The sequence below is a fragment of the Ciconia boyciana genome, chromosome 14 (assembly GCF_034638445.1).
Source record: "Ciconia boyciana chromosome 14, ASM3463844v1, whole genome shotgun sequence".
In the NCBI taxonomy this organism is placed as follows: Eukaryota; Metazoa; Chordata; class Aves; order Ciconiiformes; family Ciconiidae; genus Ciconia; species Ciconia boyciana.
In genome coordinates this window covers 5858034-5883525 of record NC_132947.1, presented here as the reverse complement: position 1 = coordinate 5883525, position 25492 = coordinate 5858034, and the positions used below count along the sequence as shown (strand labels likewise).

At 42.4% G+C, this 25492-nt stretch overlaps 2 protein-coding genes across 15 annotated transcripts in view; one reads left to right on the top strand and one right to left on the bottom strand.

The window, feature by feature from the left end:
• The window catches only part of GNAS (GNAS complex locus), a 162319-nt gene that overhangs the window by 20989 nt on the left and 115838 nt on the right, over nt 1-25492 (top strand). The window lies entirely within an intron of this gene.
• On the bottom strand, nt 91-16824 carry LOC140659288 (uncharacterized). 14 transcript variants are annotated; one of them, XM_072878735.1, is made up of 6 exons: nt 16307-16824; nt 15954-16064; nt 15546-15692; nt 12194-12291; nt 10036-10116; nt 91-2713 (listed from the first exon to the last, which is right to left on the bottom strand). In XM_072878735.1, the coding sequence occupies exons 2-6, from the start codon at nt 15958-15960 to the stop codon at nt 2564-2566; spliced, it is 483 nt and encodes a 160-aa protein (XP_072734836.1). In that variant the 5' UTR covers nt 15961-16064; nt 16307-16824; the 3' UTR covers nt 91-2563. The 14 variants fall into 14 exon arrangements, 2 of the variants coding, with proteins under 2 accessions (XP_072734836.1, XP_072734835.1); XR_012045081.1 differs by lacking the exons at nt 91-2713; nt 12194-12291; nt 15954-16064 and adding exons at nt 2756-8544; nt 11084-11179; XR_012045077.1 differs by lacking the exons at nt 91-2713; nt 15546-15692; nt 15954-16064 and adding exons at nt 2756-8544; nt 11084-11179.

The following is a 25492-nucleotide window of genomic DNA, read 5'->3' as shown; positions in this document are numbered from 1 at the left end:
TTTTTATAGGATTGATGCTGTAGTTGTCTCTAACCTTTGGCAAAACAGACCGTATACTTTAGGATGTGTTGTAAAGCAGGTGTGCTTGACAATATTTCTGCTTTCTCAAAATTAAGGTCAGGCATTTTCTGAAATGCTGACAGGGATGGTTTTTAATATTAAATTCTTAAGGACACAGACAACTGTTGAATAAAATGATGGGGAAATACAGTGCTGCAGGAATATTTTAAAAAGTTGTGAAAGCTTTTTTCAGTCTTCACTTTTTCCCTTTGCTCTTGCTCTGTTAAGCAGTCAGTATTAAACAGGAGTTCACATGTCAAATTGTCAGTTTTCTCCCCCCCCCATATTTTTTTTTTACCATGTAAGTAATGAACTACTACAATGAAAAATATTGAGCATACTGCTCAAAATTGAGGAAGACGACAAAATACAGAAGTCCTGTGATTAAAAAAAGATGTTATCAAACGCAGCGTTGCGTTGGCAGAACTTCTGAACAGAAAGTCTTCTCAGGCTGGCAAGTTGTAACTTCAGTCAAAAGACTGTTTTTTCTCCAGCTTGTTTCACATTGGAGCAGGAAAAAAAAATGGGGAACTAGTTACACGAACTCGGAAAAAGATGAAACATTACCATAACCCATGGAGAACAGAGGTGTCCACAACCCAACACTGGAGGTAGATGTGCACTTTGGGGTAGAATCTGAAGAAAATGATCACTGATACGGGTGGATCTTGGATCTGATGCTGAGCATCCCAAACTGCATATCAGCATCCTGCAGGACCTGGCTCCTGCAAGAAGGAAGGTGGGAAGGATGCAGTGGAGGATGGAGCAGGTGGAAGGTGCAGGAGGGATGTGGGTTTATTTGTGAGGGCCAAGAGCCTTTGCAGGGAGGATGCTATTAAAGGCCAGGGAAGACGGAGCAAAACAGTGTAGTCAGTCTGCCCATAAATGACAACAGCAACTTGTATATCTCCCTTAAGAGAAAGTGGTGTTTGCATCTTCACCCCCAATTTGGTTTTTTAGTTCCATGAACAGGTACGACTTCTCACACCTTCTCATTTCACCCAGAGCAAATAGATTATACTGAAGAAAAAAAATAATTCTGTATTAAACTGTTTTCTTGTCCTCCTTCCACTTTATCACTTTGTGCAAATATTTGAAAGGATAACTTGGTGCTAACCTTGAATGTTAAATGTTAGTCCTAACTTCTCCTCATTGTTTACCAAAATAGTAGGGCCACTGTGTAACAGCAATAGTATAAGTGTCAACACGGGGCACTGATATTTTAACAGAAGACTTTAATTTATAATAAAACTAAGTGGAGGTTTTTAGGGTGAGTTAAATTTATTGCAGCAGCGCCCTCAAGTGCTGCGACACTTTAAAGGTCTGACGATGCCTCTCCCACAGGACACGGGGGTTTATTGGCTGGGGCTTGATTCTTTGGCATGTTCAGCCCAGCGAGAGCGTGTAAATTATTTTGGTGTGCTCACACAAATTTTGAGTGCTCACACAAATCTGTGAGACTATTTAAATTAATAATAGCATGAAGGGAAGTGTGCTGGTTTTGGAGTTTCTTTTCTTTTTTAATTGCTCTGTGGTAAGGAAGGTGTTGTCAGGACTAGTTTGGTTGGAAGCGACGGAAGGAGTCCTGGGCAGAGCAGCTTTCAGGTCAGTGATGGGCCAGGTCCTGCCCGTTTGTAGTTTGGGATGCTCAGTGCCAGCAGAGCCCAGTGCATAGCTTTATGAACTGTTCTTCAGCTCCCATGGCCCCTTCTTAGTTTAGGCTGTGATGATAACAGAGCAGAATCTTCTCTGGTGTGACTTATTACCTTAACGAAGAATTTGTCTGGATTTAGATGTGGTATTCATTTGGTACTGGGATAACCGTATCTGGTAGGCTGTGGACCAGTACGCTATTTGTAATGGTATAAACTGTATGGACATAACTATGGCAGTCTAAAGCAACTGTGGTCTGCTGGAGGTGTTACACCATCCTAAACATACCGGCATCATTACGGTTGTGCAAGGAGCCTGTAGCCCCTGGGCTCGCTGGGCTGCGGTTTTGCCAGCAGAATTCCAGCGCTCCTTGAGGCAGCTGCTGGAGGGAGCCCGGGCTGCAAGCCCGCTCTTCAACTTCTGAGCAATAAAGCCACAGTTGCTTCCAAAATTGCAGCATCTATTTTAGCTGTCTGACAAAGCTGGCTGTGTGATTTCCTCCATTCTCTAGAATTCCCTTCTGTTAAGCTCTCCACCTCTTGTCTCCCAGCATGTATGATCAAAGCAGGTCAAGTCATCTTTGTTCAAAAGCAGAATCTCCGAGTGATACCAGTGTGTCTGGAGAAGCGAATTTAGCCCGAGAGAATGATTCCGTGGGGGTAATGCAATCATAGTACCTAATAATTACCTGGATCCACAAAATGAACTTTTAAGGCATTGCTGAGAGCAGAAGGCATCAATTATAACACCCCCCCCCTTGTAAAAATAATGCCTTTTCTTCCTAATTCTTAAGGATTATTTTTGTAAAGATACTGCAAAGTCTCTATTTTATATTCCGTGCATGTACTATTCAAATGTGTATTTTATAGTGTCCTTTTGTGTGGGTTTCTCCAGATCCAGAGGGAATAGCAATTGCAATAGTGATAACAATCTGTGGAATGAAGAATTGCAACATTTGCGCCATACCCACTCTTAATATTTGAGTCTTGAATGAGTATTTCTAGAATAAAAGAGGAAGAAAATAAGAGGTCAGAAGGAAGAGAATTTAGAAATCATTCAATTGTTTGACTTATGAGAAAAATAAAATAGTGACACATCTTTAAAATAAATATAAAGGTCAATGGTCCCCTGGAGATCCAGTAGCCCAGGATCACTTGGGCTTTTTTTGGCCACTTAAACAAGGAAGTTTTAAAGCCTTTGGCCCAAGTGCTGCTCTCCGCTACACACGTGGAGTTTCACATGACTCCTTGGTTAGGTGACCTTGGGCTGCTTTTGATTTGCACGAAGTAAAAGTGACTGCTTTTCTTTTGCTGAGAGTTTTACCGCTCTGGAGCAGTGCGGTGAAGAGTTGAGTTACTTGACTGGGTCCCTGTTACAGCTGCCTTGGTCCTCCCTGGTACAGGCTGGGGAAGACGCTCCTAATTATTACAGGTAGATTTGCCCCCTCCCCAGGTGAGACACCGTGCAGACTCCTTAGGTTGTCTGGGCCAAAACACAAGGGCAATGTGTGAAATACTGCATGTTGCATGTTTGTAGGCAGGCATAAAAGATGGTGAGCTTTGTATTCATGGGAAAGCTGATGTCTCTTAATTGTCTCTTTCTTTTCCCCCAGCATAATTTATTTTTTCAGTGTAGAGGACTTATCTACATATTTCTACATATTTATTTCTGGTTTATTACATACTAATCCATTTAAGGAGCAAGATGACTCCATTCCAGAAGGAATTATCCCAGAATAAATATGGCCTCATACAAAGCCGGGTTTTTGCTGCTATCACACCCAATTTGGTTCATGGGAACCAGCCTGTCTGTTTGTCTCCGTACCCTGCACAGCTCTGGGATTGTTCTCCCTGGATGTCCCCATGCCACTTGAATTCTGGCATGCAATTAAATGCACCACTGCGGTCACGGTTTCATATACCTTGAATCCCTAATGCTGCCCTGTAATCCTATGTGACCACAGCTAGAGATGCTAGATTTCTAGTCTTTTTCTGAAAGTGAAAGTCTTAGTCTTAGCAGTCAAGAGTCTGCTTGACTGCTCCCCAGTCAAGTCTTAGCAGGGGACGCTGGACTGTGACATCTGGAAGCAGCAATAGCAAATCTAGAGGGGCACTCCCTGGTCAGGAGCTTTGGCAGAAATGTGGAAGTGCCTCAGGGTAGAAATGGTCTCCAAGAACATCTTCCAGGGTGGATGCCTGTTATTAAGAACTGGAGTGTATCTTCACAAGAGATACACATGCTCCCTTTTCTCCTCCCCTTTGCTTCTGCGAGGCTGGAGGTGGATATTTGCAAGACATTGAGTGATGAGATCTCTACAAGACTACTCTTTAATATAGCGAACTCCAAGCCAGGCATTCTTGACACCAGAAATGGCCATGCAACCTGTGTTGGAGCCCACGCAGCTCTGCTGCAGAGGACACCAACAAACATCCGCCCTGTATTACAGTATTGCAGGGACAACTGGCATTGTCTCGTTGTTCTCTTTGCACCTGCTCTACCATCACCTTCCAAAAAGGGGGGGGGGGGGGGGGAAGGAAAAAAAAAGGGGGGGAAAAAAAAGAAGTGGCCACTTAATGAATACTTGGCAAACCTCCAAGGGGAACATGACCAGGGAGTCTGTTTTTGCTAACAGAAGAGGGGGCCAAAGCTGCAAAGACTGAGGGTGGGTTTCAGGTTAAGAAAGAGGGTGAAAATGGGAAGGAGCCATGGAAGTGAAGGAGCAGAAAAAAGGACTGAGGAGGTTTGCAAGCTTGTGTGTCTGGGAAGCAGTTGAAAATGGAGCCTGAGGAGTGGCCTGGGAGGAAGAGGAGCTCCTGGCTGGAGAGGAGGAGGCAGGCAGCTGGCTTTGCAACGTGCGTAGGGCAGGAGTACCAGGGAGGCTGTGATCCAGGAGCCTACACCAGGTGGGATAAGGACCTACTGGCTCAGGGCACTCCTCAGCAAAAAAACCTTTTAGAGGCACATTCAGAAGAAAGATGTCAATACTGGAAAAGCTGGTTGCATTTTGTAGCTGCCCAACCCAGCTGGGTCCTTTTGGTTAAAAACCTGGGTCTCTGGGTGCAGAGGACAAGCCTCTCCCAAACAGCATTCTGCGGGGGGGGCGGTCAGCCAGCCCAGGGAAGCTGGGGCCGTGCCTGTCCCGCTCTGGGGTACGGCTGCCACTGTGCTCTGGCTAGTTTTTACATCTGCAATGGGTTATTATTTGCAACTCAGTTGGGGGAAAAAAAAAAAGTTCCTTGAGCTATACTTCACCTTAATATCAATTTCTGTAACGTTACTGCACAAGCATTTATTCATAGCCTGGGTGAAGTTGTATTTTTTTTGTCTCTGTCTTGCTTCTGCTTTTGAAACCCGGGGGCATAGCACTTCCATGGCAAATTCAGGCCTTTTGCAGAGATTTCCACTCTCTGCCTGGTTAGAAAGTACTCCCACCGCTTGGGCTGAACCCTCTCTCTTGCTCAGAAAAATATTTTGCACAGCAGCCACGACAGGACAGGTTTGTCCAGGGATGCTTATATCTTCCTGTGTCTTCTGAATGCATGCTTGACTGTCATTCTGCAGCAACTCAGTGAAGACTGAAAGAAAGGATAATCTGGGTTTGTTGCAAACACAGAGACGGTTACAGCACTGATAGCAATGTGCCAGCTAAGTTTCCATTTCCCTGCTTAAAGCATCTCCTCCCAGAAAGGCATTTGCAGAACCACTGCTGCATTCTCATATTAATGACTTTCAGGATCATGGTTTTTAGTGATTTTTGCTTCTAGCCTTTCTGAAAGCAGCCTGAAAATGGCACTTGATAGCTAATGTCAGATCATGGGAGGTGATTAGTGTGAACTCCTACCTGTAGCAGGCACCTAAAAGCTAGTGGAAATTGGTAGAAATCTGTATATTTCAATAAAAATTTTATCATGCATACAATGAGCACAGCTCCAAGAAAAGGCTGACCAGCTCACTGCACGTCTGTTTTGGCGATAGGTGAAATTTTGGAAAGGTTCCAGTACACATAGACGCTTTTTGTTCCTCTATAAACAAAGCGATGTGGGTGTATACGTGGTAGAGCTATGGAGGGAAAATACAGCCTGAAAACTCTTGTGCAGACAAGGCATGAGGTGATATGATTTCCCACTGAGAAGCCAAAATGAAGAATATCAGAAAAGCAACTGAAACGGGGCTATTAGGAGGAATAAACATAGGTAATGATGTTGCCAACTGTTGGAATCAGTTTTTCTCTGGGTCCCACCATGGTTATTACTTTTTTTTTTCCTCAGAGCTACAATCTGTGGAGCACTGGCACTGAACTTCTGCTGTCAGTCCAAACAAACCACATTTTCTTGCTCTTAAGAGTACTGAGAAATGTTTCAAGTGTACCCAAAAGACTCGTAACTGGAAGGCATATTTTCCTTTAAAGTCTCATAACTTTGGGAGGGTTTGACCCCTTATTTTTAAGTGGCTGGGATTTGCACATTTGTGATAAATTGCACTAAAATAGTGTTGTTTACTGGTGGTTTTTGTTGCCGCTGCTGGGTGATGCCTAAGTTGTCATCCTGCCTCTGAACCAGGATTCTTTGCTTCAGTAACAAGAGAGTAAAGCAAGGAAACCTGTGCTTCCAAGAGAGGAAATTTTAAAACTCCGAAGCGTGTCGGTATTAGATGGGAGGTGGCACTAGTGTGGCACCTGGTTTCCCTCAGAGGGAAGGTGTGGCTTCCACTGAACCGGGTGCTGTGCCTCACCCTTGGGACTCATTTTAGTCCTGCAGCTCTTTCTGCTGCACATGCAGTTTGTGAGTCCTGCACAGGTGCTAATGGAAAATTTTAACATCAGATTCAGAAGGCATTAGTAACAGTGAAGGAATTAATCCCACATTGTTAAAATCTGCACGAATAATTACTGCAGATAACGCTGTGTATTTCTGTCTTTGCCAGTTGCAGTGCCACTTGTAGACCAACTCCTAAAGCTGACTCTAGCATTGCCCTCGGGCCGGCTCCAGCCCCTCTCCATCCCCAAACCCAAGAACCATGGCTAGAGTTGTCTGGCGTCAAAGCAGGAGCCGTTTCCAGCATCATTTCTAGAGCCACCTCTAAAGCCGTGCCTAGAGTCATTTCCAGCATCCACCTCCGAGTGCAACTCTGAAGTCATCTCCAGAGCAACCTTCCGACCTGCCCCCGGGTCCGGGTCTGCAGTCGCTCCCACCGCTCCTCTAGAGTGAATGAATGTGTGGATCGCATATGGAGCCAAGCTGGAGCTGCCTCTGGAGCCCACCCTTTGCTGTACGCCAGGCGAGGTCCTGCCCTGCGCTGGGGCTGCCTGCCAGTCCCCGACCACCTCTGCTTTCCGTGCTGCCTCCCTCATTGCACATTTTTCAAGCGTGCCAAGAAGGGCATGGGGCAGCCTGCATGGGTTACTGTCTTTTTTTTTTCTTTTTTCTTTTTTTCCCCCATCCCTTATCCTGCTCTCCCCTGGAAGCAGCAGTCATTTCAATGTGTGCTTTGTGGAAGCAGAGCTGTCTGAGCCCTTTAAGCGGGAGATGAGCTCAGGTAGAAGGAACGCAAAGAGCTCCTTTCATCAGCCAGGGCCCCGCCAGCGGCTTCGGGGCATGTCCGGCCAGTTATAAATGGATCATGTGTTGCTATTTTTAGCCAAGAGAGGATTGTAAATATAAAAGGGTATAAAGTGCAAAACTTAGCAACAGTGGCGTTTGTTTGCTTTTTCTTTTTTCTTTTTTTTTTTTCTTCTTTTCCCCTCCCCGTTGGCAGGAATGTGTTTGGAGAGGAATGAAGTTAAAGCAGGAGATTTGCTGGGTGATCGCCTTTGGACTTTGCGCTGCATGCAACTTTTTATATCTCTATATCTATACATACATATCTCCATACAAAGGAGGGGCAGGAGGAGGGGAGTACAGGCTTTTCTGATGCTGTTGAAAGAGATCCAAAAGTGCAGCCTGAAATGAAATGCAAGCGCTGGAGGGAGAAGCGGGGGGGGCGAGCGGGCTGTGCCTGCGGGGAGGACGGGGGGAGCGGGGCCGGGGCGGGGGCCGGAGGAAGCCGGGGGGAGCGGGGCCGCTGTGATGGGCCCCGGGGTGGGCGACGGGGAGGAGCGGAGCCCTGCCTGCATGGGGACAGAGTTCAGCAAATGGAAAACACTGACATGGGTAAAAATAGTAACAGCGGGGTTAAAAATAGCATCTGGTGAAATAAATGTGCAGTAACTTCTGAAACCCTCTTGGGAACTTCTCCCTTCTGATCCGCTTCTGCCCTGCTCCCTGTTCCTTCTCCAGCAAGAAATCCCAGAGCAAACCCCTCTGCAGACTGAAAACGTTAAAGCAGCACCCTGCACACTGCAGAGGACGAGCTTTGGTTGCTTTTTGACGTTTTTATGGATTTTTTGTTTGTTTGCTGAAACTTTGTGCCAGAGAAGGGGGACAAATTCCTCTTTCGCTGAGCCTCTCGTGTAGTCCTGGGACAGACCCGTTAGAAGGTCTTTGGGGTTGTTCCTGACTTTTTTGTTCCTTCCTTTTCACCTTTTTGGTGTGGGTTTTTTGGTGATTTTTTTTTTTTTTTAAACGGTGGTGCTCTTGCTTTGGTTTTTAAGATCCTCTTGTCGCTTTTAGGAGTGCAGACTTCAGTCTTGTCGTCCTGCTCCGGCCCCTCAGCCCTGGCAGCAGCAAACCCACCGGGCCGACGGATGGCAAACCTTCCGCAGACGTGCAGAGCTGCGGCTCAGGGGCAGCGGCCAGCCCGGGGGTGTCGGGGAGCTCCGGGGCTCCCTGCAGATGAGAAGGTGCAGGCTTTTCTCCAGGGGACGGCGGGGTGGCAAAGGGAGGGAGCAGCAGACTGTGCGATAGGAAAGGATGGAGAGACCTTGAGTAGCTCGTTCTGTGGAGCAAAGGGTTGGCCAGAGCCTTCTCTTAGTGGGGCCGGGAGGGGGTCAGGGAGGAGGAGAGGCTGCTGGGGTGGGATGGGCAGGGGTGCAGGGGAGATGCTCGGGAGGGATTGCGGAAATCTCCTTGGAGATCTTGCTGCAGCTCTGGCTATAAACTTGGCTTGTTTTGACTGGACTAGATAACTGAGGCAGAAACAATTGTTGTGACAGACAGGCAGACCTGGTTCCTGAAGCTGCCCCACCACAGGATAGGGACAAACAGAAGAGTCCTGTAGTTTAGAGGCAATTACAATTTTAATCGGAATTTTTTTTTTTTTTTTAACTAAGCAGCTGGAACTTTCCACCTGGCTCTTTATCGCCCGGGTTAAAGACTCCGGGTGTTTTAGGGGTGCATTTTGTAACATCTCCTCTCTGGTTAGTGATCTTTCCTGGCTTTGGATGGAGGAAGCGTCCTGGCAGGGCTGGCAGCCTGGACGTGGCACAGCCCTGGGGACTGCACCCAGCCTCCTCTGCGCCCCGAGCAGAGCTGCGCAGAATAACCTGGCCTGCCCATGGAACCCATGTGTTTGTATGCTCCTCGGCTAATAAACATGAAAAAGCAAACACAATAAATGAGATTACGCGAGTTTCTGTATCAAGACATTACTGATGCATCTGGAAATCACTGGTTTTAAAAGGCAGGTTGATGCCTCTCCCTTTTTTCAGGTCCGGCATTAGCCTCCAAGGTGGTTGCAAGTGCTTCTGCCATGGCTGGGGGTGAAGCGGAGGGCATTTTATCTGGCCAAGTGAGAAAGGAGGCGAATGTCCTTAATTGTATTTAGCAAGCTAAGCCCTGAGCATTTAATTACTTTTTTTTTTTTTAAAGGATTGGACATTCCACAGCTTGTTTCTCTAGATCATTTTAAATTAGTTTTGATGTTTAAATATACTTCATATGAAGCCTGTCTAAATCCTTTAACCAGTATATTTTTGAAAGCACAAATACGCTTTCATTTGATAGAGTAGCTAAAAAAAATACTTTTTGTATTTGAGCAAAGCTGTTTTGTTTTTAAATTAGGTTGTTCATATCCTTCTAATCTGATCATTTCATATTTGATTCAGCACATAAAAACGAAGCAGGAACTCCTGTTATGAATCTAAGCTGAACATTCATTTTCTTATCAAAATATTATTATAGAAAAATATTAGTCATTCTTCTTGGCATAGTAAGCAAAGAAACATGTGGATGTGTTAATTTATTCCAGACCCATCGAGGAGGGATAGTTTATATAAGTAAATAATTCTTGCCTATTTAATAACTGGATCACTTTAACAATAGTTGACTAATAGTCAGACATCTGAAACACATCTTGCCCGTTTCTGTTCTTTAGGGAATTTAACATTTAAAGAGTGTTTTTTCCAGGAATTGTCATTTTTAAATTGTTACCTTTTTACATACTTACTATTTGTTGCTCTCCATAATTTATTAAGTCAGAACTAGGAGAAAACAGCTCAAATGTAGTTGAAATTAATCCCTTGGGAGTCTGCAAAGAAATTAAACTGAGATGATAAATCTTGTGAAGGAGTTTAAGAGTTATTTAAAAAGTGTAGTATTTTACTGTCTAGCATAGGTGAAAAAGATTTTGATTCTCAGAAATAGTGATGCATTGGTTAGTCATTTATTGGTTTTGATTGTGCTAACGGATTGTCGAATTATATATGTCTAATTCAAAATTGGACAGTGGTACAGGAGTGAAAGTAAAAACAGGGAAAAATTTTTCTCACTACTGTAGTATAAATGTGTCTACCTATAGCATATGAAATTCCAGTATTTCTACAGATGGCTCTGCTAACTTGTTAGTTGTTAAATTGTTAGCATTGCCTTTCAAGTTATTTTGCTCCTGTTCATAACTGCTTTAAGATTTTGTTACGTTTTCCCAACTTTGAGAACGCAGGTGGCGTGTCTCTTCATGCTGGTAATTGATAACAGCTAGCTAAGATTAACTCCTAGGATTATGTTATTTTAGATAACAGAATTCCATAATTGTGTTTTTTCATTTGCCTGAGCTTTAAAGAAATCAATCCTGTGATTGTTACTTGTAAGTAATAAAATTTAACCCCCCTCCTGCCAATGGTGTGATGGTGAGGATATTGTACACAGAGTGCAAACATACGCAGTAAGTACTTAAACACTCATGGGTATTTTTACTACCCTCTAAAATAGTAAAAAATATGTAAGTATCAGAATCTAGAGCGCAGTAATAACTTCCCATTTTGTTTTAAATTGATAACTTACATTATTAAAATGTCAGATAAACTGCATTTGTTTTATAGAGAGAATATATATAGAGAAAAAATATATATAGATAGGAGAGAGAGAGAGAGAATATATATATATAGAATATATATATATAGAATATTTATAGAGAGAATATAGAGAGAGTTTTGAGAACATGTAAAATGTTAGTAATTTTTTGACAGTGTAAAGATAGAATATCTCTGGAAAGTCACAGCTGAGGTCTTGCATTCCTTGTTTGTTCAGAATGATTTTTACAGAAGTAGAATTTTTGGATGTGTGGTAGGGAATTCAATACTGTTCTCTAGAAACTTAACAGAAGAATTACATTTTCTTAGAAAAAATTAAGACAGTAATTGCAAAGCCAAAAATATCTAAAAATAAGATGATTACCATTTTTCCTGGTAAACTTTTCCTATTGCATGTTATCACAGTAAGGACATAAAGGGGGGAGGGGGGAGTTTTGAATCAACCTTTTTGATACTTGCATTTTTCCTTGGAACCTGCCCCCCCCCCCCCCTATGTTTAATGCATTGAGTTCAAGATGGCATAAATAAAATTTGTTAATTTAAATTATTGGATGTTTCTTCCTCATATTATAGTTACAAATTTATACATAGATGAATAAGATGGGTATAGTTAATGTTTTTCATAATTTTGATGTAGTTTTAAAAATGAATTTAAAGTTGGTCCAATTTTTCATGTAAATAGTATTACATGATTATCAGATTAGTATACTGAATTTTGTCAGCATTACTATAAACTCAGTACTAAAAGGCATGGAGGCACATGAAACTGCTTTGCATATATTTGAAGATTATTCTGTACATTTATACTGGCTCAGTGCTAAGGAGTCAGCTTTGTCCTAAATGTGAACTGCAACTGTAGCAGTAAACATGCAATTGCAACATCTATATTTAAAGGAAAAGTAGGGATTTTGATAGCAGCAACTGTGATTAGAAATTTAGAAATTTAAATGATGGGAGAAAGTAATACCAAATAACTTGGGTTTTAACTCTAAAAATAAAATTAAAATTCCTAAATCTTGGTGAAAATAGATTTTTTTTTTTTTAGCATATTTCTAGATACTAAAAAATGAGCACAAGGAAAACTAATATGCTGAGAAGCGGTAGCATGGCATTTCTAAATAAAAGAAGGAATGCAATTAGTGAGATAATTAGTATCTCACTATATAGTTATTGATCCTTAGTATTTTTTTTCCCCAGGGAAAGTTAGTTAATTAAAATAAGGAAAATGCTGAGGGTCTTTGGTGAGGGAACAGGAACCCAACTTATCCTTGACACAATTCAAACAGTAAACCCCACCAAGCAGTGTCTCGAACCAGAAGGCTCGCTGGAACGGCCTCTGCCAGGAGCTCGCTGGAGATCTGCTCGCACTTTCCCAACTTCTGCGCTTCTCTTTCCTGTGTGCAATAGCAGGAGCAGACATTTAAATTACTTATTACAAGGGAGCACGTTAATGTCAGGAGGCCACACTGGATGAGTCAATGTATGACTAGTTTAGCCATGATTTTGGTTATCTATAACTGTTTGGCAATACTAGACCTGCTAAACTCTAGTCCTCCGGTCCCTTTCTATGTATTTGAATGTATTTTTAATCATTTTCTTGAGTGAGAGATGTAGGGAGAAGGAAGCTTGGCAAAAAACCTCAGAGTATTGACTTGCTGTTTACATATTTGGGAAGGGCTCCCTTTGAAATATTCCTAAGGCTTTAGAAAACTGGAAAGGAAAAAGAAACTTATTACAGTAAAACCACTGATGTAATTAACATTTCCTAAAGTGATGCAAGGCTTTCAGTTACCTAAAGAGTTTGTTTCCATGTTAATAACAAAACTGAGAGAGATTACCAACCTACAATTTTATTTTTTTTCTGTCAGACTGTGCCGGTTCTGTACTAGACTGAGATGCTAGTTTTAATTGTTGAAGCCTTTACTCTTGCTCACTAGCTCTGCAGCTCGAACCCCTGCCGCACAGCTCGTTTGGGCGATGGGGAGCTGCCGGTGGGTCTCCTTCCGCGGGGCAGCCCCCAGCCCCGGCTCCCCCGGTGCAGGGCTGAAACCTGCAGAATCTAAAATGTGTGTCGGGAAGCTCAAAAGTCACATGTGATTGATGTGCTTGATTTTAACAACTGTGAAAAAAAAATATGTAGTCCTGATTATGTAGTGATTAATAGTGCTTACCCAGATTTTTTTTCCCCCCACTCTGCAAAATCCTCGCAGTCAGAAGTATGTAGCCAGGTATCCAGCGCATACCACTGGTATCTTAAAAAATCACCTCTCAAAGATCTCTCCCTTAGGCAGCATATAGCTGCCAAAACAGACTCCTGCTGAGTATCAAAGGGCATCCCCTGCAAAGAAACCAGGTTTCTCCCAGCAGTTTTGACAGAGCAGCTGTCTGGCATAACCAGAGCTGCAGCTGGATAGTCCCAGCCCTGCTCATCCTGCTTTTTTTTGTAAGGAGTTTATAAATACACACTGCTGCTCATACAGTCACCCGGAGTTACGATTTTGTGAGCAGATAGGCTGTGTGATTGAGTCAAAAGTACTGAATGCAACGTGCGTTACCGAACCCACGGAAGAAACTGTTCCCAGTGAAAACTCTCCAGCTGCCGGCAGTGGCCCTGGCCGCTCCGCCGCGGTCGCTGGCACAGGTTTCTCTGCGCTTTCTGTACATTCAAAACAATGGAATATTCCCAAAAAACGCTGACAGCTGCCGCCAGTGGTTCAGAGGGAGCCCCCGCGCGCAGTCCTTTGCCCTCGTCGGGGGCTCCGCAGCCACAAGGTCTGCAGCAACGTGCTTGCTCGGATGTTTTCACGCAGCTCGAGGGAGCTGTCTGCTAGCGCTCATCCTACAAACAGCCACTCTTGGGGTTTCATGCATCACGCATGAGCATTAAAATTTGGCCCAACAGGGTCCCTCGACCCGACGCAGGGGTCTCAGGTGGAGCTCCCGAGCCCGACGGGCCCCAGGGAGCCTCCGAAGGGAGTAAAGCCCAAGCCCAGAGGAGGATGCAGATGCTTAGACCTCGGTGTCGGCCCTGCTTTAGGCACAGAAGTAATGCATGTACAAATGCAACTTTAGATAGAAGGACTGGAAAAATGTACTAGCTTTATTGTTATGGGTTCAGTCAAGCTGGCAAGTGAACCCAGTACAGAAATAATGTGGCCAGAGACTTCTTGCAAAGCAGCGTCACCCCAGACCACTCACGGGAGCACCCATCCTTTCTACTGAGCGCAGACGAAGCGGCAGGCAGGGTTTGTAAGGCTCCAGCTCCTCTTCTGCACGCTGCCCGGGGAGCGGGCTGACGCTGGTACAACAGCGGCAGGTCAGCTTTCCCATATATGGGAAAACCCTGCTCTAATTTTTAAAGCTCTGTGTGTGTTGTGGCAGTGCTGAATATGGGAATTTTATAAGCAAAGCTGAATGCTTGTTATGTTCATTTGTATGCCAGTATCTGGAACGCTGTCGTTGCGGTCGCCGCGGCAAGGTATGCTTGCAGCCCTTACGCAGGCAGGTTGCCAGCGTTTTCCCACCTATTTAGAATTTTCTAATAAGAAGTGTGATCCAGGGATACTGCACGGGAGAAGGCATGGTGCTGAGATGCTGTAGAAAAGCAAATGACAAGAGGGCCCCGTGCACAGGACACTTTGCATTGGCAGTTTTATGAGATAGCCAGTAGAGGATAAGGATGAGCGTTGCAGCAGTAAATGTGCTGGTTCAGAGGCATTACTTATTAATACGTGTTATTTGGATTTACACTGAGCTCATCCCTATACTAATCTGAATGCTTTACTCTTATCCAAGCCGTTGCAGGCTGCTCATACAGCGAGTAGACAACCAGCCTGTCATTTCTGTAATTCTCGTAATCTAATTACTGCCTGCCAGAGCAGCGAGTAACTTCTGCTAAAAATGCATGATGTAGTGCCTTGATGCAGATGTCTGATCTGGAGTAAGGATCAGCTAAAAATTTCCTGAGGGCTCCTGGGTGTATCAGGAGGCTGAGGTGCTTCTGGGACTGTGTCCATGGTGGAATTTTTCTCTTGGTTGGTGTTCACCTGTGTGTGTGTGACTCTTACCTACAGCAATTAAAAGGCTGAGGAAAATGGGAAGGAAACAACCATGTCTACCTCGAGGACAAGGTGGCTGCTTTGTCCTGTGGGCAAATGGTTGTACGAAAAAGGCTCCTGCCCTGGCAGCCCGGGACGGGCAGACCTCCCCTCCAGGCACTGCTTAGCATTTTGGGTGCTCTAAATCCACTCTTTTGGGTTTTTTGTTTGTTTGCTTTTAAGGAAAAAATAGAACATTAATTATTATTTGTGAAGGGCTAGATTCTCACTACAGAACAGCCCAAGTGAAGTTAAATCATACAGTAGTTACTTTGCTTAAAATATTAAGCAAAGTTTGCTGCCATTGCCCTGCTGACCACTATTTTGGAGCCATCAAGTGTTCAGAAATGCCTGGTGGTGCTGTTTGTGGCTCCCCTGATATTTACCCATTGATTTGGGGTGGCAATGAAAACTTTCCTTTGATGCAAGCCTGACTAGTCCAGCAACAGAAGTGCCAGCATGAGCAGGATGTGAATCTAGAAATTTTATTAACTTGTTTAAAACCAGCCATTTTGCAGTCCTTCCAAAAAGAAACCAGAAATGAAACCCACCCTGGCAATTCCTTGCGTGGTCCAGGTCACTGGGCCATGTGCCCTGTGTGCCCTGTGCCCACCATGTGCCCTGTTGTAGGGCAGCACCTGTGAGAATGTGCCATTTTCTCAGTCGCTGGAGAGGAAAACATTCCAGGTACTTGCTGGCTGGAAAAGAAAGATGCAGCAAGCAGCAGCTAGTTGCAAAATAGCCGCTTTAAAGCAGAAGCTGCCTGGCTCTGCCAAAGCTGAAGGGCCAGCCCCAGAATGGAATGCTTATAAAAATAAGATGGTAACCATGCAGCAGAGAAGGAGTAGAGACCAGGAAGTTTCAGTGTTACATACAACACGATACTCTGCTTGGAAAAATATTGTCACAATTATAGAGATATGGGCATGGATCCATAGTTGAAAGGCATAACCCAGTACCTATCATTAGGGTGATTTTAATCTCTCATTTCCAATTTTGTCTGTGGAAGAAACTCTTTTTGGCTTGAAAATGCTCATGTGAAACGTTGAGCCAAAGGAGATGTGTCTCGTCTGGGAAAAAGTTTGAAGTAATTGGTTAGGGCTGGTTTTGAATTATAGAGGGGGAGAAATTTATCTTATACCATTTCAAAACATAACAATATATTGATTTATTTAAAAATTTACAGGATGATGGATTTATTTTAGTTTAACCATGTTGATATTTATTTGATGGTTTGGATTTTCAAAAAAATGAAAGAAAATGCTCCTTTCATGCAACCTGATGGGGAAATAAAAACAAGACAGTGACTGACCTTTGAGAACATGAATGCTGCAGCTCCTCAGTCATCCTGAATAACAGTGGGATATCTTGATTTTCAATACTTGAGAAATCTTGCAGTCTGTACAAAGGAGGGTTTTCTCCCTTTTATTTTTTTTAATAGCGGAATCTGATTTCTGTCATCTTGGTTTAAAAGACAGGCTGTTCCTTGAGCTCTAATTACATCCAGAGAGACAAGTTTCTGCTGGGACAGGAGCTGTAGATGTGCAAGAACATTCTCCTTCAGGAGTCGCAGAGGGGCTTCAATAAGCCAATGTCGGGCACCGGAGAAGGGACAAATCTGATCAGAGGAGGAGTGCTGGGCTGACACTTCTCCTATTTGTGCTGTCAACTGAGAAGATGCTAAGTTCTAGCACTCCGGGTTTAACAATTATTTAAGAACATATGGTCAAAGTGCTAGAGAGGTGGTGTACTAAAATTCCTGCTAGCCCAAAATCTTACAAATGTGGAAAAAATGCTAAAGCACTAAGTACTCTCTGTCTTGCTGTCTCTTCTCCCCCGCCTCCCGCATCAGAATGACAACGCAGACACTGCATTTTCATTTTTACCCATTAAAGGCTACTTCAACAGAAAAACCACTTTCTGGCTTTGTAACAAAGATGTCACTGCTGAAAAGTGAGTTGGTGTGCCTTCTTTTGAGCTGTCGATTTGCAGGCAAGCTGGACCTTCTTGTGGTGTCCTGGCGAGAAATTAATAAATTACAGACACTTAACCACTCTTCTTCTCATTATGAATGTGTAACAGCCTTTGCAATCAGAGAAATGTGTTCACGTAATAACTTAGCCTATAGAATATCATTCCAACAACTAATTTACTTTCCTTGCCTTTTTGCTCTTACCTTACCACAGTAGGGACAGAGTGGTTCATCACTTGGGTATTTAGTTGCAGGGCAGACAGTTTGTGTGTAGGTAGGGGGTATTCCACATGTGTTTTCCTGCGTTTTGTGCATTGTCTTGAACTTTCAACCCTCTTAGCCTGGTCTTCAATGGGGCATGTGCACCCCAAGTAAAATCACCCTACGGGCCGGTGCTTTGGTTATTTGTGTTAGGTCAGGCTCTGTCAGTGTCTGTAAAAAATGCTCTTCCAGCTCTGCATGGGGTACTGTGTCTGTTATGCTGGAGGTTTTGCAAATCCTACCAGGGCTAGAAAGCACTGAGAGGAGACCCAGCCCTTAACTGCAGTATTTGGGTCCAACCCTCCTCTTCTGCCGCCCTGACGCTGGATACACGTACTGGTTTATATCACAGCCCCAGACCCTGCTCTGGTTCTGTTGCCTGACGGTTTTTCCCCAATAGCATTTTCCTTACTAGATGTCTTGAAGAACAACAGCAGATTCCTCCTCTACACGTGTGGCCAAAGAATTTCAGTTTTCCACCAAAATTAAATGAGGGCACGTGTAACTTCATTACATGAGCGGGTTGTGTATAGCAACACTGCAGAGTATTCCTCTCCCCATCACCTTGGCCCTGGTAAATCTCTGCCTGGATTGAACCAACGGGATATCTCGACCTTTTTTTGTAGGTGTAGTTGAAGGCAGGGTATTTATGACCTTTGTTACTTAGCAGCTTTATTGTCCTCTGCTCCACCTCGGTATCACCTGTATTTCCAGGAAAAGTACAAAAACATTTTGAAGCATGCAGGACGGAGGTCATCTTTAAGAGGCAACCTACAAAGTTTTTTTCCTTTGGAAAGGATTTGTTTCTTGTTAGGAAGCTTGTAGCTCTATTTAAACCTTTTTTTTTGTAGTCCATAAAAACAGAAGGAAGATGCTGTAGCCTAACTGCACAGCCTGTTTTGTATTGCTTGAAAACAAATTGTTTCCCTTGACCTTGGTGGGAGTTTGGATGAAGTCGCAGCAAAGGAATATGGCTTCAAATATAGGGCAGAGGATGATGTCTGCCCCCTTTTAAATCTATGATAACCAATAAGCTCAAGTAACTTCATAAGAAGTATTGCAGAAGGAGCCTGAACAGTGGAGAGGACTGGTATTTTAATTTTAATAGATTATGATCGTTTGTCTGGGCAGAAAATTTAATTCATTTCTGCATCAAGCTGTATTTTTGGCTTATAAGACTTAATGCCTTTAAAAAACACCAGTCTTGATTTAAAGACTTTAAGATGTAATATAAATGCTTTGAAACGCAGACAGCAACATTATGTTGTTTAAAAAAAGTAACAGAAAAATGTAATATCTGTGATACTATCAGCATGCCAGATAGCATACCACCTGAAACTTCTTGGGAGGTTTTCTTACAGCCCTGTTAGCTCAGACCCTGTGTGGATCAACTTTTGCACATTTTTCAAGTCAGCAAGACTGCAAACAAGGATTTAGAGACTGTAAAGTAGTAAAATTGCAAAGGAGAGACACTGGAGTTGGAGAAAAGGGACTCTGATATTTAGTTTCTTTTTCTTGGCATTACTTAGATTCCCAAATGACAACGTTTCTAGTTTTCTAGCACAAAGGAGGCCTCATGCTGTTCAGGATCTCCTGTAAAGTTCTAGTACAGATCATTCTGTATCCCAAACAATTTATCTAGTTCAATGATATTTTTATTTCACAGCTACAGTTTATAGACCCTAGTCTAATGGATGGTATTTTTGGAAACCTCCTGTTTATCTAACAATAAAAGCCAGGGTGGAATATCAGCTTCCATTTAGATTTTCCTGAATTCTCTCCCATTAAATCAATAACATTTTTTTAAATTAAACTTTCTTTTGCTTTTAAGGAGAATGACTAAAAAGGAAAAATTAAAATACTATTTAAAACAAATACTGAGGCATAAAAAAGATACACAGCATTGATTTCAAATAAGTTAAATAATCTGGGTGGGTTTTGTTACAACATTTACATCATAATAAAATGTAATTTTAATCGCAGGAATGTAGCTGGTTTACAACATATACTGTGAATGCTAGAGGTAAAGTGAGCAGGCTGTTGTAACTTTTAGTTTGTGCACATCACTCTCGCGTCTTAAATCCAAGCTGTTGGGAGAGAGACCGGGAGACTGGAGAGAGAGAATCAGATCAAAAAACTTTTTGACAAATTGACTTCCAGAAAATAACAATATGCTACCTCCGTTTTTTACTAGACCCAGCTACCTGAAAGGAGCTTTATGCACATAATCAGTCGCAGCAGCACTTTTTAATTTCTGTCACAGAGGTCTAAATAAATGAATTGGCCATCTGCAATTAATTCGCATTGTACAAATACTTTGAAGACTGAGTCGTCTGTCTTCCAAACAGAATAATCTATTTTTAGCTTTTCAAGCAAGCCTGTTTTGTGTTCTTTGTAGAGTCAGCGACATTCTTTCAATTTTTCAGCTTAATTAACACAAAAGAAATTGTAATCTGAGAAGGCAGCAGAAACAAGAACCCCCTGAAAACCATGAATTTGCAAGAAAGCAGAAGATGGCAGCTTTGCAAAAGATAGCTGGCAAAAAGAAAGAAAAAAAAAGCTCAGAGCAGTTTGTGGGATTTTGGCTGGATATTATACAGGCTAAATTTATACATACAGTTTGTTGATTTGCAGTGAATGCTTACAGGTCTTGCAACTAATTTTGGATTCTTTATTCTGAAAATTGTGAGGGCCACAGAAAGAACATTTTCATAGGAGATAATAACTACAACGGAAGAATACTTGCGAATAAAGCAGATTGCTGTCGAATTACGTACACACGCCTGGCCTGGGTATGAACGTTGGTGGGTGCTCCCTGGATGGTTGAGGGAACACCGAATCCCTTCCCGATGGACTCTGTGCTTGCAGTTGTGGGTAAATCCTTATTTCAACCTCAGATATAATCATATAGATGTAATTTCTAGTAGAATCGTGCCCTGGGAAATGCAAAAATATCCATGCATCACAAGATGTATTCTGCACTACGTTAGTTAGAAGAGTTGTAGTGATCGTTTGAGGAAAGGAAGGCACAGCTTACTGTTCAGAGGGGTTCGAGTTAAAATGTTAGTTCTAGGTACAGAAAAAGGAAGTAAAAAGCTGAATAACCAACAGAATACCAACTGCAATCAGTGAACATTCAGAACAGTATTTTGAAACAATGATGGGATTTCTGTGCCTGCTGGCAGGTACTTTTCCGTTTAGATATATTAAATATACAGCATTACCTTTTGCTGTGCATTAATATTATGCATGCATAGCATGTAAGCTTCCCAGTTAAATATCTCCCCAAGTATCCGTTTGTGGGTGCTTTTTTGAAATACGCAAACAGAAGGAGGAGCAGTCATAAACACTCAGCCTCCCCTCTTTGAATCCAGGCAAAGAGCTCGAAAGCCTGAAGTACAACTCCAAAAGGCACGCCGGGGCCGTCGGCAGCCCCGCTCAGCTGGTGGCCCCTGCAGCACGGGGAGCGGGAACGCGTGTTCCTGCAACAACTGGTGCGACTATAGCCTTACGTTTCTGAGTCGTGCTTGACCATCTTTTAAAAATAAAAGGTAGATTCTAAGTCGTATAACGTGGAGTATTTAGAGGCATTTAGTTGCCTAAAAATACAGCAAAGTTCCTAATGGGAGTCTTTTTCAAATACTGTGGTAGGTATGGCAAATAGATGCAGCTAGAAGCCCTTTCGGAGGTCTACCTCCATCTTTAGATACAAAGGTACTTTTTGAAATCTGGTCTCCAGGTGCTCTTGAAAACTATTCCCCAAGGGATTTCACCAACCCAGCCATCCTGAGTATCAACTTAATCTGGTTCCTTCCCAATACTTTTGTATGAAGAAGTCGTATCACACATTACAGAAAAAAATGTGCAGAAGAAGCGTTTGTTTAACAAGCAGGATTTAGTTCCCAGAACTGTAAGTACCTTCAAGTATATCAAATTAAAGTAGAAGCCGTGACTGACTTCTGATTAAAATACAATTCTTCAGTTTGTTGCAGAAATGGGCTCCTGCAGGATGTCACCGACTTCTCTAGCTCTAACCAGTTTTGCAGTAACAGAGCCTCACCTCTTAAAATAAGTGCTGGGAGAGATTCCTTTCACTGCCAAGGGCTTATAAGACTGTATCCTCTTTTTCCTTCACTGTAGAAACAGGCTCTATTTTCCATTTGTAAATGAAAAGTGCAGCTGAGCAGTTAGGGGGGAGGAGGAGGAACATCAGTGTTCTTGCTAATAAACAATAAGAACGTTATAAAGCTGTTGCAAAGCCCTTGTGAAGGATTAAGAAGGTGCATAACTGGTGTGTGCGATCAACTGGCAACGACACTGAAAATAAAAGGGAATCGCGAGCCGTGGTGGGACGGTTGGTTTGCTCACCTAGAAACTCAGGAAACCTGAGTATGGTAACCCATAAGTTTCTTTAAAAGCTATCTCATTCGTTTTAACTTCAAGGTCTTCACAGTGCCAGATTTGATATGCAATTCTAACTACAGGTAGTATGAAAGCTGCTGATGAACACTGAAAGTTGGTGATGAATATTAAATACTGCAAAAAAATCAGTTTGCATGCTTTTGCATGAATTTTCACTGTGAATTTGCCCCACACAATGCTAGAGGGGGTAGAGGAAATTGAATGTTAGTATCATCTTTTTCAGTATCTAAAAAGCAGAAGAAAGTAACAGGCACAACTAATCAATAAACTGGGATTTAATTATTATTTGAATTTTACTTGCAGAAGTTTTCCATTCTGGGCAATCTGCAGGCATGCCTTTTGTGTCTAAGGGCTAAAAATACTCCTACTACTAATATGTTAATAAGTGTTCACTGCTTTGAGTTTTAGAAAGATTTGTGGGTATTCATTAAACAATTTCAGTGCATTAAAAACAACAGGATAGATTTCTGTGATCTCCATACTCTTGAAGTTAAATTTTTGGATCTTTGTTTAAGGAAAAGTAGATTTAATTCTTAAAGTATAGTTAAATACAGTAACAAAACAGGAAATATGTCCCAAAGTATGTTTGTTTTAAGCCTTGTAAGAAAGTCTATTTAAGGATTCTTCTGTAAGGATATAAATTCTGAAATACCTATTTAGTGTAACAGTTGTAAAATATGTGAGGTAGTCAGTCATACCTTTGGCTTTTATACTCAGCCAGGTTACTTGCCAACATAAACAAAGACTTAAAGGCTTATTTTTTAGACATTTCAGACAGAATCCAGTGTAAACCTTTCACTTAATCCATAATATCCTAAATATTAATTCAGTATTTCTGAAAGTAATCAACCAAAATTGTCATTTCTAAAGACAGCATGAAGGTATCTTCCACTTCATCCATTTATTTCTTGCGTGCTCGTCTCTTAAAAGAAATAAAATATTTCCTTTTTTTTTTAAATGCAAGGCATAATCTGTTGATCACTTCTTTAAAAGGTCTGTACCCAATATATTCTCTGTTGAGTCATAAGTCAAGTCTGTAGACCACTGCATTGTTAAATAACAGTAAATATTCTTTGCTGCTGAATCACGCATGGGAAGGATGGATGTAGCACCCAGACTGTGGGCACTGAGCGCTCCAGCAAGTAAGGGACGAAGTACTCCCCGCCCTTAAGAATTCAAGAGAATTGTTTAGGTAATTGGCTGTCCACAGCCCTTCTCTATACTCTTAGCCCTGGAAATACCCTCCTCAACAGAAGTGAAGAGACATGTCCCTCCTTAAACCTCTGTCATCAGCTGGATGCTAACCTTCTTGCACAAGGTGTTCTGCAACAGGCTTCTTCCCAGAGACAGCAGGTTCAGTAGCAGTGTCAAGGACCACGTAACAGGCAAACTGCAACTAATCTTTAGAAATTGGCTGTCCCGCTTTCCATGAGGAATGGCCAGAAATCAAAGCTGGATAGTGTTGTTCAGCTGTCCCATCCATTTGCGTTCTTTACTCCCTACTGGCAGTCTTCCCTACACCTTTCAGGGACTGGCATGAGTCCCTTACCTCTTTGCTTTACATGCGAGCCACACAAGAGGTCCTTCAAGAACACTGAGAAGAGGTTTCACTGCTTGCTGGTTTTGGGTTTTGTTTCATTTTCTTCACAGATGTTACCTTCTTATGGCATCGCATGTAAATATGAAGGCAGTCTTCATGTACCATACGCATAATGAATCAGACACCTTCAGATGTGTTCCACATGATGCATCCATTTGGCATAGGTAGCCTTCTCATCTAGGAGGCTGGACAACCAGACCAATGGTATTTGTGTATATAGTTTGTTCTGCACGTCCACAGTGGCCCTTTGGTCAGATCATATCTGAAAAAAATACAAAGGTATGGTATCATTTTTTCAGTTAATGCTCCTGACTATACTGAGAGGATGCTACTTGCTGGTCTCCATCAGCATGAGCCACATCAAAACATAGATGAAGTACTCCAGCAGCCTAGCTCTCCAGCAGTAAGTAGCTGTGGTGCTTCACTGTTTGATCTGCTGACTCCAAGGCTCATTCTCTGTTCCATGCTTCATAGTCCTCAATAGGAGCTTCTAACTGTAATTTAAAGTTGTCTTCACCACTTTCATGTCTTGCAAAAAGCAGGGGGAAACACCCATGTTCATCAAAAGGAATCACAGAAGGGTCACCAGGTCTTTTCCTGTTACTCCTCCTCTCCCTGTTTGACGGATGCTTACTGCCAGTGTAAAACACGAAGATGCTTTTTCCATGACAAATAAGGAGTGAGGGGCCATGTCAAGCAAAAGCCGTGGGTCTAAGTAAGCATAGCACAAATCCCTGGGTCAGAACTTGGAACTGAGCCTCCTGTTCTCTTATCAAGGACTTGTCTGGTCTAATAATCAAAACTGAAAGGGCCTGGCCTTTTAAGGGAGGGAGGAACCTAAGTATTTGTGGCTTACATATTGATTTTGATGGGAGTTGTGGCTGCTTGGCTGTTCTAAAGTATTTTCTCCCAGCTGCCATAGTTGATTCATGCGGCTCCCTCATTTCACACTGGACAGCCTCAGGAGAGCAAGACAAAATGTCCATCATTTATGGAGTTCTGGATAAGTGATACGCTAGTTGAAGATCTATATGTTTAGGACCTTAATATTCTAAGTATGCATTTTCGTAAGTGTAACAGGGTAACTTTTCACATTATGGTAAGTAATAGACCTTTCTGCCAAGAAGAAATTGCAGTTTCCTCACAGTATGTTGCTCTTGCTGCAAAGCCCATCAGACAGTAGAGGGAGCACAAGTTAACAGTCACTTTTCCCAGTGCCATGGGATAGCAGCACTAATTGTGTGTAAAACAGCTAACAGAAATGGAAGAAAGAAATAGAAGGGTGAAAGCCGTGTTGGTTAGCAGTATACTGGAAGTGGATGAAAGGACTGGAGGGAACAGGTTAAATGCCTGAGTATTAGGGAATGAGGAGCTAAATATGGCATCTTAATACGGCACGTGGCAAGAGGCCAGGTCTGTTAGTTCATAGATCTTAACCTGCTTCCAATATTTGGGTTTGAGCAGGATTAAAAACCAGGAGGGGAGGTTTTTTGGGTTCTGGTTTCGACAACGATGGAATCTCTGAAGAGCAATTTCAGTGCTGTGGCATCCAAGCCCAAATTCTCGTCTTGTGGGACCTCAGGATCCAAGCCGCAGCCCAGCGTCATTTCTTCAGTCTGTACCAAACATTCGATAACTATGCTCTACAAAATAATTTGTGTGGAGCTACAAAATGTAGTTAGGTGATCGTGGCTCTCTGGAAATAAAATGTAACACTCTGACAACTGATGTTCATATCAAGAACAGTGTGCAAATTTAGCTTCTACCCCTGGTTTAAAAAATGTAGCATCTCCAAGGTATAATTTTCTTATGAAAAAGACATGTTTACACATTAGACATGTTTACGTTATGCAGTACCAGAGTGAGGACAAGTTGCTAAAATACAAGGTTTCTTAGGAATTAGCTGCATTAATGATTTTGTTATAACTGAGGATATAAATGAGAGTGACGTTTATAGAACAGACTTTCCAGTATAAAAGCCAAAGTCTGTTGGCTATAAACACTTAGAAAGCTGTACCATGAAAAATTATAACAATCAGAGGTTAGATGTTACAGTTAGAGAAAATGTAGGGCGAGATGCATGAATCTACTGCTTTTTTCATCACCTTTTTCCAAGTGGAATGACTTGAGCTGAAGTTAACTTTTTAGTACTTAAGAAGATTATATGGTTCATAGAAAAATAATTCAAATTGCTTAATTTTTAAAGCTTTTTTAATAAGAAAACTTCAAAGAGGTTCATTTTA